At 52.6% G+C, this 15,386-nt stretch overlaps 1 protein-coding gene across 17 annotated transcripts in view; it reads left to right on the forward strand.

The window, feature by feature from the left end:
* The window catches only part of TRAK1 (trafficking kinesin protein 1), a 161,883-nt gene that overhangs the window by 118,937 nt on the left and 27,560 nt on the right, over nt 1–15,386 (forward strand). For all 17 annotated transcript variants that reach the window (XR_004950600.1, XM_036219858.1, XM_036219856.1 and 14 more), the window contains 6 exons: nt 1,848–1,924; nt 9,002–9,118; nt 11,211–11,311; nt 12,119–12,227; nt 14,072–14,150; nt 15,234–15,364. Coding sequence is in view for 16 of the 17 variants with exons in the window: in XM_016163286.2 (XP_016018772.2) it covers nt 1,848–1,924; nt 9,002–9,118; nt 11,211–11,311; nt 12,119–12,227; nt 14,072–14,150; nt 15,234–15,364 (614 nt within the window). In the remaining variant the exon portion in view is untranslated. The remainder of the gene's footprint in view (nt 1–1,847; nt 1,925–9,001; nt 9,119–11,210; nt 11,312–12,118; nt 12,228–14,071; nt 14,151–15,233; nt 15,365–15,386) is intronic.

A 15,386-nucleotide genomic window follows, 5' to 3' on the forward strand; every position in this document is an offset into this window, starting at 1 on the left:
GGTTTTCTGTCTTTCCAGGACGGCCGAGGACTTAGTCCTTCCAGAGCGTGGTGGCAATAGCGGGTCCTCGGTCACAACACAAGTTTCAGCACCACGGCGTTTTGTAGCTGCCGTGGCCGTTTCCGGTCGACAAAGGGGGTGGGGGGCGACGCTTCCCTGTGGGCGAGCTGGCTGGAGGCCTCCGGCGTTGTCATCTGCCTTCTCGCAGAATGTAGCAGCTGTACGGTGTGAAAACTAACTCCTGTCCACAGCCTAGGAGTCTTCGCTTAAGGATTTCTTGTGACCTCGAGCTGATGAACTATTTAGAGCAATTCGAGCTGGACTCCCATCTCCATTAAATTGAACCCTCGTTTAAACCAACCCTTATAAAATCCCCCTTGCCTTCCCACACCTGGCAGCTCTGAGGGGCAGGGAGGAAGGCGCCTGAGGCAGTGGGCCTGCTTCTCTCCAGCTGGCTAGAGAGTTTCTGTCCTCAAGTGCTGGGCGGGTTGGGGAGGCTTGGAGAGGAGTCCCCTTACCTGGCTTTAGGGCTCTGTGTTGGTTGGGTTTCAGATTTGGAACCAGATTTCAGGTCACCTTCTTAAGAAAATCATTCCAACAGATCAGATTTCTCTGAGCTCCTTTACTACGATGATCTCTATTTGCATTTCATAAAATATTGAGAGACCTATTGCATTCCCCTTGTGGCTTGCTGCTGAGTTTGGCTCAGTAATATACTTCAGTTCCCAAATGCCTTGCATGGGTCGATACTGAATGTGGGTCCTTGCCAAAGCTGAACTTGGTCTTCGATTGTTAAAGAATTACTCTCTGAAGCCTTAGTTGAGAAGAGTTACTAAGAAGTTATTATTTAGCCCCAAAGTGGCAGGTTTCAAAAACTTTTACACTTTGACTTTAAATCCATTTGCATTAACTCCTTCCTCCACAGAAGGAAAAAACAAAAACAAAAAAACCATGCTACTTCTTGGTGTTCGTTGAACTGCAAATCAGTTTCCTTGCCACTGGTTTAAAATAAAAGAACCCTCGGATTTTTCAGCAGACTAAAGTCTTCCTTCTCCGCACAAGCTTTTTCCTCAATGGAAGGGAAGACAAACCCACACAGTCCTAACGTAGCCTGATGCAGCCCCTTATGAGCACAGGAAGTTATATGCATAGTGAAAGATCGATTGTTCTGGGTACTCTGTGTGTGTGTGTGTGTGTGTGTGTGTGTGTGTGTGTGTGTGTGTGGTGTAGCAATAATAGTCTTTTTGGTGTGGATTCGCAAAAAAAAATCTATCACCCAAGTTTTCATGGTATGGGAACTGGTTACACAGCCTTAGCATTTAGGCCATTTGGGGAGGGGGGTGGGGTGCTGTGCCATTTGAAATTAGCAGCTAAGACTGTTGCTTAATAATTATCCCGAGAGCTGCTTTCAGAAGGATCCCGCTCTGTCCGCGTGGCTGGGTCTCGGGGGTTAGCGAGGTCTACATCCTGTACGTCTTTCCGATAACTTTTGTGTCTCTGCTGCTGACCCATTTCAGTTGACTGAATTTACATGAGGCCAGGCCCCTTTCCACTCCAGTGCCTCGCCCCCAGCACCACGTCTAAGTATGTCACACACAATGTCAAGGCTTCGCGGGGGGATGAGAGGTCGTTCCGACCCCCCTCACTCCCTCAAAGCTCAGGGCTCTTCCTGGAACTGGGAAGCGAAACCTGCGGAGTACAGTGTGGGCTGAACTCTGCAAAACCAACAGACTCTGTGCCCCCTAACGTACAGGCACAGCTTGGGAGGGGGGGCGCTGTTGTAGATGGGTCATTTGTTTGGCAGATTGTGTCATCAGTAGTTTCATTGTTAGTTTCTTTTCTTGCAGTTTTATGTGCCGAAAGAGTTGGCCAGATGACTAAGACATATAATGACATCGATGCTGTCACCCGGCTGCTTGAGGAGGTAAGTGTTTTTGGGGGGAGGCGAAGAGTCCCTAATAAGTGATCGAATATCACTTATGTTGATTAAAGCGTACATTATGGCCCATCTCTGTCAGAGGCTCTGAAATCGGGCCCTCTCAGGGTATGATGTAGTGGCTTTGCTTTCTGAACTGGCAGCTATGTTAGTCTTTGTAGCTGTAACTTTGTACAAGGAATTAACGACAAAATCAGGTAGCGTTGAAATACCTGCTAGAATACCCAGTTTAATATTAGAAAAAAAAAATCTCAAAAACCTGGTTAGGATATAGTTTAAGTGTGTCCAAAAAATATCAGAAAAATACATCATTACTCATATCTTTGTTTTGTTTTAGTTTACATACGATTAAGGAGATATTGACTCAGTGTCAGCCTGGAAATAACCAAAACAATCATGGCAAGAAAAATTTAGGAAACTTGCTGAGGATTAGATGAGCTGCTGGTATTTTAGAGACCATGGTTTTGTCTGTTTCTTCCCAGCGCTGTGTTGGCAGCTGAGAATTACAGAGCGATGAAGGCCTTTAAAAACAGTTGAGTGTAATGTGTGCATTCCCCATGCCTAGAACAGGCCGCAGCATGGGAGGTTCTTAGTAAATATTTATTAAGCGCCCGTCTTTAAAGAGTAGTCCGCCCCCCCATTCACCCCCGCATCAGGCCTTAAATGCACAGATGCTAATTTTTAGACCCTTGTTTCTGCTCTAGAATCGAGAGTGACTTTGGGTCATGGGACCATTCATTAGCCCTACTCCAGGAAAAGAATAGACGGATGTGGGAGACATCATTGTTGTCATTGAATCATTGTTGTCATTTTTTAGCCAGGGGTAGGACAGGGTTGAAACATGAGACCGAGCAGGAGTGATGGGACCCAGAGTGTTTTGAGGGGCATCTTTTTACCCCATTTTTGATATCTCTCTGTTCCCCTGTGTTTTCCCCTTCTGCACATCAAGCATTCTCAGACCCGCTCTGCGGGCTGGAGCCTTCCAGCTCCCTCTGAGTTCCGGAGGGCTCACCCGCCCTGCAGCCCGCTCCCCTCCCATTCTCCCGAGGGCCACTGACAACCAGACCCAGTAGGGCTGAGTGGCAGCAGGCGCCGAGCCCCACCTGACCACCTGCATGTCACAGACGTTACAAACTCCTCAGCCCCAAATGAGTGATGTTAGGTTTTGGGGCTGTGGCAGGGCCAATGGGGAAGCATCTTGGGGGAAAAGGCTTTCTTCCCGTGGCACTCCGGTTGCAGCCATCTTGGTGGCCGGCGTTAGCGGGTGGTTTATTACGGTCCCCTTCCTGCTGTGTCCATTACCCCCAGGAACGCCGCTGCCCTCCTCATCCTGCGGTGTTTCCAGCACCTGCCACTCACCCCGTTCCCAGTGAGTCGTCAGGTCTTCTGAGGGGTCCCATGTCTGTGCCTGTATTTTTACTCCACGGTTACCACTGCAGCTCCTGGAGCCTCAGCAGTGAGCGGTTAGTTTCTTTCTCCTCTAATCTTCCTGCCGTTGCCACTGTCCCAAGCCCTCTATAATCACCTGGCCCTTCCCTGACACTTAGAACTCCTCAGAGTGGCATTCGCAGCCACACACTTGATCACGTTCTGAAAACGTCCCGCTCCGCGTCGCCGGGGACCTGCCTCCCGCTCTCCCGCCCTTGACCTGGTGCACCGTTCGGTCGCCTCTTGTCTTTTCCTGGCGTTGAGTGTTGCCCTGCAGGGCTACCCGGGGACCTCTGAAGCCGTCACCATCCCGCGGCCCTGGGTTGTTGTCTCTGCCCCCACAGAGCCCTGAGCGCAGGAGTCACCTTGCAGTTCTGTTTGTTTGGTTCATCCAACCGGATTCATTAGAAACTTTCCCAAGACGGGGGGGGGGGGGGGGCGGGGGGGGGACGGGGGGGGGCCCAGGTCGACGATTTCTGCTTCCCTTGTAACCTTGGCAACAACATCCCTTTGGTAATTGCCGGCCTCTATGGTCAGCCGTATCATTAAGGCTGAAATTTTACTGAGAGCTGTGTGTTGTTCACGTGTCGTCTCAGTAATTGTGGGGTAGCTCTCAGAAGTAGGCACCACTGTTTCCCCATCCTACAGGGAAGGGACCTGCATCTCAGAGGACGGAGGACGCCCAGGGTGGCGTGGGTGCTTTCCAGCCCAGGCCCTTGACTGCAGTGCGTGTGACTCTTACTTTTGGTTATGTGTTTACTGCCCTGTGGACTTAGTTTGGGGGAATACGGTTCGTTGCTTGGCAGCGGGACATTTTGACTTTAAAAATGTGAACCGGGTCCTGTTTTTTTAGGGGACGCTGCTTCTGGGAGTGTCCGCTGCCCGCGTTCTTGGCTCACACTGAGTTTGAGCTGGGCGGGCCGGCTCTGCTCGGCCATGGGAGGATGGCTTCCAGAGTTGCCCGGGACTCCAACCCTTTGTGCAGATTTGGTTAAAAACAGTTCACTTCCCCCCAGCTAATTTTCTAAATGAATGCCACTGTAGGAAGAGTATGCTATTGTCTTTTTTAAAAAATCGAGTTACCGAAAAGAATACTCGTGGGGCGGTTTATCACGCGGCTCTGTTGTGCCTCGTTTTCTTTTTAGTAGCTCGTCACAGCAGTGGTCGGTGTGTTTCTGTGTTCTAGACATGCCCTTCCTCCCCATCTCCCGACAAGCATTGCATCTGAGTCGCTGCCTTTCTTTGGAACAAGGCGGGTTTCCTGGTTAACATCTAACTGCCCCCGTCATGTGACGGCTGTACCGTGCTGTGCTTTTCTTGGCCGGGGTTCCATTTGCTCCGATCGTGAGCGTTTGCTCCGGTTTGCATGCCTGCCACATGCAGGCGGGGTTTGCTGGCAGGATTTGCACAGGGTGCCAAAGCACAGCCCATGGCCAGCGTGGAGTTCATTTCTGTGTTTAAGGGGAAGAGGACCCAGCAGCTTCCCCGGGCTCACTGCTGTGTGGAATTTATCTCTGGGCAAGGCTTGCCTCCTCCCTAGTTACAGAGAGGGTTATTCCGAAGGCCCCTGAGTCACACTTTCTCTTGAAATCGGTGAATGGGATGAGTCAGCCACGAAGTGCTGGAGGCAGGCTGCTCGCCAGCTCCAGGGGATTCTGTCAGCAGCCCATGTGTTCCTTGGTAAGACAGGCCGAGACACAAGTCAGTCTTCTCAAAGAAGGCGTGTCTGTGGAGAGGGAGCAGGCAGGGTAAGAAGCAGCCCTACCTGGCCGAGTTTCCTGCGGACTAAAAGAACCAGTTCTTTTAATAGGTTATTTCCAAGGCCCTAAGTTATTTATTTCTAGTCTTTTATTCTCATTGTAGTTTAATCCAATGGTCGTTTCCTAGCCGTTCTCCTATTTTTAGAAGTAAACACTTATTAGCTGTTGGCAGGCTGTAAGAAACGGAAGGTTTTTTTTTGTTTTGTTTTGTTTTGTTTTTATTCTAGTAATTCTCCAAGAGAAACCCAACCGGCCTGCCCATCACTTTAGTAAAGAAACGACAGAAACACTAGGATAACTTTTTGTTTCATTTTTTTTTCATTTCATCTTTATTTTTACTGTAACGTCTTGCTTTAAAAAAATTTTTTTTCCCCAGCAGAGTTTTACTAGAAAGATTAGATTTTCGGTGTAGACAAGGTGAGAGCTGCCGCTCAGCTGGGCAGGGAGAGGTGAGCTTTGGGGTGTCCTGGGGAGAGGCGAGGGGCTTCATTGTCGAGTGCACCCCCTCCGCCTGTTTTTTTTCTCCCCTTCCCATTTCCCGCTCCTCTTGGGCTCTGCCCTCTGTGCGTGCGGGCCACCCTCAGCCGCCTCCACGTGCCTGAGCGGTGCCCTTCCCAGCTGGTCCTCATTGTTACAATTTTTGCTTGATTTGCTTACAGTGGAATCTGCATAAAAACGTGGCTCAAGCGTAGCAGATGACCGCGCTTGGAACTCAGCGGCTTGGATGTGTAGGGAGCGAACACTCCTCCACCCGTAAGGTTTCTTCTGATTAGCAAGAGAAAATAACCACGCTTAATTCACACGTGTGTATCGGAACCCCACATACAGGAGCGAGGCAGAGACCCCACGTGCGGGAGAGGTTCCGAGATAGAAGGTGACCTAAGCTAGGGATGAGGTAAGGTGCCTTGGAGACTTCCAAGGAGAGCAGATGCTAAGTGAATAAAAGTTTGTCCTGCCCTTTCGAGAGGTCGAAAGAGATTATCTCCCATAGTCTCGTATTGTGGGCAAGGCCCCTAATTCAGGTTCTCGTAGGTAGTTCAGGGAGGGGCAGAGGTTTCTCTTGATCCTTCCTCTAAGGTTGCCTTTAGCTCAGAACAGCGTGCACACCACAGAGGCACGTCTCAGGGTGACGCGTTCGGAACCCCCAGAGCGGCACAAGGGTGACGCAGACAGAGAGGGCAGGGAGCACCTGCTGGGTCCTCGGTCCGAGAACTTGTTCCAGCAGAGAACTTTTGTCGACTTGACTGCGCTTCTGCAGGAAGACGGACGTTGGTGTTGCGGTTTTAACTGAGTGTTGGCCGGCCGAGACCACACGCACTAGGTGCTGATTGGGAGTCGGCCCCGAAGAGGCGGGTGTGCAAGTTCCTTCACGCGATTCCTTGGGGTCCTTTCCTCCAGGGACCAAATAAGCTTGACTGTTGAGTCTGCAGTGTGATGAAGGGCCCCTGAGAGAAGGACCCTCCTTGGTAGCCAACAGTAGCCGACTGGGTGACGACAGGGAGTAGCATCTCAGGTGTCGGGCAGACTCGCTGGCCCCCTTCGTCCCACGGGGAGGGATGCCGGGGAGAGACACACACCGTGGGGATGGGCTGGACGTATTACGTGGCTTCCTCGACGTGATACCCGGCTGGCTCTCTGGGACAGTGGCGATAGCGGTTACAGGTTTTAGGACTGTTGAAGACCTAGGGGAGAGAGACCATCATCTGCGCAAGAGGGAGGGACAAAGACCTGTCAAATCCGGAGTCTTCCCAAACTACGCTTAGACCTCCGGGGGTCAGTGTAACTCCCCGATAAGCAAGGGGAAGGGTTGCTGCCGTTGCACGGAATAGCTGTTCCTTGTTCGTATTTTTTCACTTTGTTTTGCTTCTTAGTTGTACGAGTCAGTGAATCATACAAATGGAAGATTTTCTTTTCCGAGGGTATCTCACCCTACCCCGTCTAACAGACGAGGGAACCAGGCCCCGGAATGTTCAGTCCGAACCCCAACGCTCATAGTTTCACAGCGGGACGGTTCACCTGGAGCAGTTAAACTCTGGACCAGCACCTGCTGCAGGAAACACGTCGTAGGTCGTGACTCAGTACTCACAAAAGTAAATCGGTGACAAACCAAGTTTAAGTGGGAAGTAGCGTCCTGGTTATGGGGGACGCACTTTGGCGTTGCGGTTCTGTGCTGCGGAGTCCCGTTTAAACCAAAATGTCGATTGCCGTCACTAAAGTGACTCTCAGCCTGCTCACAGGTTACAACCTGTCTTTGGAAGAGACGGATCGCGAGTGTACCTGATCCTTGTTAAGCGGATGCCACCGACCCCAGCGCCACGTAGTTAGTTACTAGCCCTTCAGAAGCGAGGACTCCTCCCCAGCTTTTCTTTTTTCTTTTTTTCCCCCGCTCTTAACTATGTTAAGCTAAACATAAAAGGGCCTTTCAAAATGAGAGGCAACAGGCATTTATTTGGGTTAAAAAAAAGAATAGTTTTTCAGGAAGCATCGATTCAGGCAAAAGCCCAAATAATGTGCCAGTTAGTTAGGAGACAAAGGCGAAGGGCATCTACGAGAGCGGGAAGGGGAGCAATCGCAGTAGACGGAAGGCATTTCCGTTGATGCAGAGGAGCCAACATCGTGATGTTTATTCTGAAGAGTGTTTTTAATTTTCAGTCCAGGAGCCATCAGCCAGCTAGTCACGATATCTGCTTCTTTTGTCATGCTTGCAAACAGTTCTCCGGGACACACCGTTGCGTTCGGCCCAGTCCCAAGGTTATGCTGCCCCGTTTTTTAACCTTCCACAGGTCTGAGGCATAAAACGTGCAAGGCAGGTCCTCTGCCATGGCAGCTCCAGCTCCATTTTAAAGTGGGTTCGTTTACATTTATTTTTCCGAACAATTACACGTTCCGTTCACCTGCTTCTTACACCGGGGGAACGGCATAATTGGCATAAGCTTCTAAAATAATTTAGATTTCCGGAGTTCTCCTCTGCGCCACCCAAGCGAGCAAGTCGAATCTAACCGCGTTGATCGGGGATCAGTACGTCCGCATCCGGTGCCGGTGGCCGCCCCGCATCTCCACTGTCACCAGACATTTTTCCTCTCGAGGCAGCTGTACCTGTATATGCCGCTAAACATTTTTTCTCCCTCCTGCTCTGTTCTGAGTGGTGTCATCAGCCGAGCAGAAAATCCTGTGTCCCTAACACATCTTTGTCTCTGAAGTAGGGCAATTTTATGCATCGCCTCTCTCCGTTCTGCCTGTGTTTGATTTAAGTAAACCCTAAGTACCCTCCCAGTGAGTGGAAGAAGCATGTTACTGTTTCAGGGTAACTCGAAATATTTTCTTCGTGTCAGAGGAGGCAAATATAAGGAATGCGATACATTCCAGCTTCATAAGCACCGAAGAGGCCGCCTCCTCGTATCAGCTCCTGGCTCTATCGTAAGAGCACTTGAACTGTCTGGATTCATCCACTCATCCAGCTCCTAGGCACTGAGAGTTTCCACGTGCTGGGCCCTGGCGACAATACCCAGCCCTCAGGGAGACGGGGTATCAAATGCCTACGCAGATATCGAACGCAGTTGTGGAGAAATGTTTTTGGGAGCAGGTTTTTTCCCCGCTGGAACAGAGACTTACTCGTGTTAGGTGTGAAGACTCCCTCTCGTTGCTTGAGGTCCGTGTAGCTCCTTTCTGCACGTCACGTGGCCAGACCATCCTCCTCTTTAAACGAGGATCAAATGCTGTTACGCCGGTGACCGGATGGTGAATCCTTAGCCCCTTTGTCGTTTCTAACGCCTTCGTTTTCCTCCGGCGACGCCGAGCGCTGTTGGCTCCTGCAGGAAGCATGGGGTTTTTGTTTTTGTTTTTTTTGACTCTCTGCTTCCACTTCTGTTTTTCACAGAAAGAGCGGGATTTAGAGTTGGCTGCTCGGATTGGCCAGTCATTGCTGAAGAAGAACAAGACCCTCACGGAGCGGAACGAGCTACTGGAGGAGCAGGTCGAGCACATCCGGGAAGAGGTGAGGGCCGGCGCGGAGGCGGCGGTGCCCCAGGCGTGGTCGGAGGCGGTGACGTCACGGGGGGCCCCCTCGCCAAGGCCCCCCTCCCCGCCCTGAGGGCATGCTCAAGTCCTGTTCCGAAGTGGCCGCCCCGACACAGAATCCCACCTTTCGGCAGCTCCTTCTGTGCACTGTGCCTCCTTCGGAGAGTGTGGACCGGGTCACCCAGGAGCCTGTCCTTTCAGGAGACCCACAGTGTCCTGTCCCACGGCAGGCCTGGGACCAGCCACAGTCCCCGTCCTGCAAGAGGGCAGATCATCACATAGGCTGACTCGTAGACACTCAGCTGTAGGCTGACACAGCAACGAGCAGGGTTCCCGAGTTGGGGGGCTGGCCATGCTGCAGGCAAGGGCAGAGGCCACACAGTCGTCACTGCGGGACAAGTTTGTGCCTGTAAAACAAAACACGGCCTGTTGTTTTCATGCTAGACACCCCATTATTTTCATGATACAAATCTTGGCCGTGGGATCTCGGCAGTGGCAGGGGCATGAAAGTCGAGGGCTGATCTGAAGGGGCCGAGGTTTGGAAGGAGCAGCACTGGTCTTCTGGATGGGCCGGGGCGTGGGCGGGAAGGGGGAAGGCTCCGTGGAGTCAGACAGGGTCATTAGAACAAGGACGAGAGGCTGAAGCCGAGCCCCGCTGTGTAACTCCCTTCCATCTTCCTGTTCTTTCAGCGATGAACTTGAACTGCGATAACTTTGATTGCATTCTTTCTCCTTTCTTCTCCCTTATTTTTTACCAGAAACTGTCTTAATGGGACAGGATGGCCTTCTTTGTATTTCTAAGATGTATTCAGAGGTTCTCCTCGTTAAAGCTATTCCAAGCTATCATTATCTGGGTTTAATATGACTTGTCACATGATGAAACAGAGTCGTCACTATATAAGATGAGCTTTAATCATGGGCTTTCTTTAAAAGATGATACGTTACTATATGCTTCTGTTCTCGGAGAAGTTAGCTCCTGCTTTCTCTGCGCCCGACATTCTGACCTGGATCCCCCTTCTCTCAGGTAGTAAAGCGTGCCAGGTCAGCCTGGCTCCCCTCCCAGTCCCTTCTGAACCGAGGGACGTGCCACCCAGGAACCGGTAAATGGTCACCTGTCGTCCCTCACATGCCGCGTCCCCGTGTTACGGCCCTTCCTTGGGGCTTCCTCGCCTCGCACGAAGACCATCCTGCTCTGTGGGAGTGGAAATGAGAAAAGGCTTTGAACTTCAAAACTGTGACATGTTCCCCTTCGGCGCCCCGTTAAATGATCAGTCCAGGCGTTGAAGCTAACGCCTGTGCGGACATAAAGTTGGCTTCTCCATGGATGTCATAACATAGTCACTGTGTTGTGTAGGAAAATTGGAACAAACCACAGACCCTAAATGAAATGAGACACAAGAAAGAATTTAAACAGAAGCACAGCTCTCATTGACAGCAGAACTCCCTGTTCGTCAGTACTAAACGGTGGAAGGGCGAGTGAAAAATTTAATGGCCCAGGTTTATTTATTTGACACCTACGGTATATAAATCAGTGTGATTTGCAAAACTGTCCTGGCGCTATGGTAGTCAGTATGGCCAGTTCCTGATACTTGCCTCTTCCTGGGTCTGAATTCCTACCTGTGATCATTGAGGGTGCAGTGGTCACAGGGCGGAGCCATGAGGTTTTCCAAGTGTGCGCACGAGGGCTGACCAGCTGCCCGGAGCTGCCCACCCCGGCAGCCAGCATCCCCAGGGCCCTGGTCCCAGGTAAGCTTTGGTTTCGGCAGACGCAGGTGGCCTTGTCTTTCATTTGGTAACGTGATCCGTTTCTCGAGCCATTTGCCCAGCTGGTCATCTGGCTGCTTGCAAAGCCCATATGCTTTCCTGTCCCCCCAAGACATCATCCGAGAACCCTCTAGTCCCCTCTCACCTCTCCTCTGTGACTAACACAAAATCAGTGGCCAGCTTCCCTTTTAATGAGAACGTGTAAGCGTTGTCCCTGAGCAGTGCGGGAGCCTCAGCGGGGACGCGGTCACGGTGGGGGAGTGGACAGTCACCCCGGCCTTGTGTCTGTGTGTGTATGTGTACAGGTGTCTCAGCTCCGGCACGAGCTGTCCATGAAGGATGAGCTGCTGCAGTTCTACACCAGCGCCGCGGAGGAGAGCGAGCCCGAGTCCGCGTGCTCCACCCCGTAAGTCTCCAGGCCGCGGGTCGGGGGCCGCAGCGCAGGCCGGCCGCTGGCCGTGTCCCTGGACTTGGCCTAGGCCAGGTCGCCTCCTGCAGCCCGGGCATGTCCGAGCACCTCGCACAGAGGTCGATTTTACTATTTTAGTGGGACATGGAAGGACCGGTTCTCAGTTTTCCTCTTACTGAGTTCTCTCACTCGTTTGTCAGGTTGGGTTGCTTTGGCCTGGCGTGTTGACGAGTAATGGGGTGGCCTCAGCCGCTGGGGAAAACACAGGGTTCTGGAGCCAGGGGTGCTGTGTTGGGGCCTCAACGGAAGGCGTGGGGGCTTCTGAGAGTCCCAGCAGCCCGATGCATTTCCCCGCCCTGTGGCTCACTAGCTGTGTGCTCTTGGCCAAGTTATTTGACCTCTCTGTGCCTGTTTCCTCGTTTGTAAAATCGGAGTAAGAGTACTTAATTCATAGGGTTACAAGCAGTCATACATGTCAAGTATTTAAAGCAGTCCCAGGCACATAAAAATGCATTTTAAGTATTAAATAAACCTCCAGGCATCCTGGGATGGCGTGGGCTTCGGGTAGAGCTGATTCCCCCGCAAGCCGAGACCACGTGGCAACGGCCAGTTGTGGACAAAGGGTTGGGATGTGAGTCTGAAGTGGCAGCCAGCCTGTGTGTCAGCTGACCCTGTCTTCTTGGGGGCGAGGGAGCGGCCCAATGGGTCCTTGTCACCCCCGCGTGTCCCCTGACACCCCTGGGTGCGCGAGCGGTGGGGAGGAATGTGTGTCTCCCTCGAAAGGGCCCGTACTTTCTCCCCCAGGTTGAAGAGAAACGAGTCATCACCCTCGGTCCAGAACTACTTTCATCTGGACTCTCTTCAGAAGAAGCTGAAGGACCTCGAGGAGGAGAACGTCGTGCTCCGATCCGAGGCGAGTGTCCAGCCCGCTCTTGTCCCCCAGCTGCCGTATCCGGCGAGAGCAGCCATGGTGACCGCGCTGTTCTCAGCGGTGACACAGCCTGTGGGAGACGCCCGGAGCTGAAGCTCAGCGCTCACCGCGCGCTCGGCCGGGGGCCTCCTTTACGTGCGGGCTCTGCCTCCCGGGGCAGCAAGGCAGCACCCCGAGGGGCGGGTTGTGCCGCACGTGGGTGGACAAGGGTGGCAGAAGCTCCCACGGCGGGGTCTTTCCATCGCCTTCCGCGGCTCTGACGTGTCTTGGAGGCCCCGTTTGCATGTCACCAGCGGCAGGTCAGACACACCTGGAGGTAGCAGTGCCCGAGAACGTGGGGACAGACCTCCCAGACGGTTCCCTCCCGCAGGCTGCGATGAGGCGCCTGCGGAACTCACGCTTTCTGCTCTCCCTGGTTGGCTAGTCCTTGCGCTAGGCGCTCTGCCGGCCTTAGTTTTAAAAATCTTCACGAAGAAACGGGAAGCTGGTGACTTTGATTCTCACAAGTGAGAAAACCGGGTCGCAGGCTGCTGGGTGTTTTGATTTCCTAAGGAAGGCCGTGCAAGCTAGGGAAGGACAAAGCCAGGACTTGCAAGTCACCGTGACTCCAAACCTCACATTTCCCTCCACTGTCCTCATCTGGAAACGCTGATGCGTGCACATTTCGTACTTCCGGTCTTAATTATCGGTGTGTTTATGCCCTTTAGCCAGACTACAGTGCAGCCTTCTTTATCAGGCCCTAGTTGGTGGGGGCTGCATGTCCACCTGAGCTGACCCAGGGCTCCCAAAGCCCCTCCCATAGACCACCTGTCCCCGTGAACTTGTCCACACATTGGAAAGAGCCTCATGCCTTGGGCTCACGAGGACGCTCTTAGGCCAAAGAGAAGGGTCATTTTCTCTTAGCGCTCACCTCCTACAGCTCCTCGTTTACGGACGGGTTGCCCAGCCTCTCTGTCAGCCAGTGTCCGAGCCCAGACGACAGCCCAGTGCTCCCCATTCTGAGTCTAGCGCTGCCTCTTCCAGCACCTGCCCCAAGTAAACGCTGTAGTCCTGGGCACACAGCGAGTGGAGGGCCCTCCATCAGAGTCTTCACCTAAAGCCGGCTGAGGGAATCTGATCCAGCCGGAGAGTCCGCTACTCCATCTTGGCCTTCAGGAAGAGTGTCTGGCTGGGGCTGGGACCTGAGGGCTCAGAGACACCTTCTCTCACTGGGGCCTCCACGTCTCTGTTGTCCCACCTTTGTAGCAGGAGCAAGCCATACAGAGTCCTGGAATAGCTCTCGGGTCTCTGGATTCGAATGCTTTCACATTGCACCTTGTTTTGCTCAACGGAATACACCAGGTTTAAGTCCGACTCAACCTCTTAGGACAGTGCCCAGTACATAGTAGGTGAATGTAAGCGTTAGCCACTCACGTTGTGGTTATCCTCAGGATGCCTGTGGTGGGCAGCTGTGTCCTGGGCACTGTTTGGGTCCCAGAGGGGTTCATGGCTATGAGCCGGGACAGACACAGATGAATCAGACAGACAGACTGGACCCAAGGGTGGTCTTACAGAGTTTTAGTAAAGCGGGGTTCATAGCGTTAGTGTGGATTGTTCGTGTGGCGCCCTCTCGTGGTACACACATTTTCAGCGTTGGAAGTCTGAGATTCATTGAGCGGGGGGTTCCGATGGACTTTCCGTCTTTGAGGGAGCAAAGGGTGACAGGTGCGGAGATGCTGAAGGGCGGTGTTGCAGAACCAGGTCAGCCCTCGCTCCTTGCCCCAGCCTTGCCTGCCCCACCGGTCCGGGTGAAGATGCGGGGCCTCTGACCTGGGCCTTGTCCACAGGCCTGCCAGCTGAAGACGGAGACCATCACCTACGAAGAGAAGGAGCAGCAACTGGTCAACGACTGTGTGAAGGAGCTGAGTATGTCCCCGGTCCTCCCACCGCACCCCTGTTCCCTCCTCTTACTTCCTGCATCTGCCATCATTACGACCAGACAGATTTGCATCCTCCTGACAAAGTACAGTCTGCCTGCCAGCCTGGGCTCAGTCGCATTTTTTTTTAAAAAAAAAAAACTAGAGGCCTCCCCTGGTCTTGCGTGGCACCGCTCACCCTGATTTACGAGAAATTGGATGCCAGGCTGTCAGTCGCACATGGTCTCAAATTCTCTCTGATACCGATATTTAATTTAAATTTTGGCTTTCTACTGGACTGTGGGAATTAGGTAATTCCCGCTAAGTTAGGCCGAGCTTCTGAGTTCTATGTTGAAAATGTGGGGAACCCGCTTTCTAGTAATTGGGTCTGCAAAAGTCAAGGCGAGAGTTCTCAGCTTTGCAAGTACATGCTTCTTTCTACTGTCTCTATTGTAAGTTTACAAGTTAAGATCAGACAAAGAGGTGAACAGAATATTTTGAGTTTCAGCAAAATAATAAAAAAAACGAAGTCAGTGAAACACACCATATGTTAACTCCGGTAAAATGAGTTTGGGCTCTGAATATAGGTTGAAAACACCCAAGGAAATTGTGCTGTGTATGGCAGGAGTTTCCTTCTAGAACAGAGTGCAGCAGAGCTTCCTGTAAGTGACGTGAATCCGTTCATGCGTGGACTGTGGGGACTCAGCCAGACGCACCTTGGTGTTGGTGTGGTGCCTCCCGGCTGACACCTGAAGCCTACCTGCTTTCCTCAGGGGTGGGGGGGGGGCGGCCTTGGTCACTGGGGTCAGGCCCCTACACTGAGCCCTGGAGCCATAACTGGGGGGCCGGCTTCCTTGTCATGACCGACTGAGCCCAGGGAAGCCGCTTTGCTTTGCTTCACCACAGAACAAAGTGGGGACCCCAGGTTCCTTCCTCCTGTGAGCCCTCTTCACCCCTACCCCCACCACCCACTCTCTACTTCACGTCTTAACGATATAGATGTTTCTTGCACAAACCACGCAGAAACCGTTCTCTCTCGGTCGGCACATCAGGCTTCCTGACTTACTCTTGTGATGGTTTCTCTCGGTCAAAGGGGACGCCAACGTGCAGATTGCCAGCATCTCCGAGGAACTGGCCAAGAAGACCGAAGATGCCGCCCGCCAGCAGGAGGAGATCACACACCTGCTGTCGCAGATCGTCGACCTGCAGAAGAAGGCAAAAGCTGTAAGGCCCCATTCCTCCGGCT

Source organism: Rousettus aegyptiacus, unplaced genomic scaffold, assembly GCF_014176215.1.
Source record: "Rousettus aegyptiacus isolate mRouAeg1 unplaced genomic scaffold, mRouAeg1.p scaffold_m13_p_4, whole genome shotgun sequence".
Taxonomy (NCBI): Eukaryota; Metazoa; Chordata; class Mammalia; order Chiroptera; family Pteropodidae; genus Rousettus; species Rousettus aegyptiacus.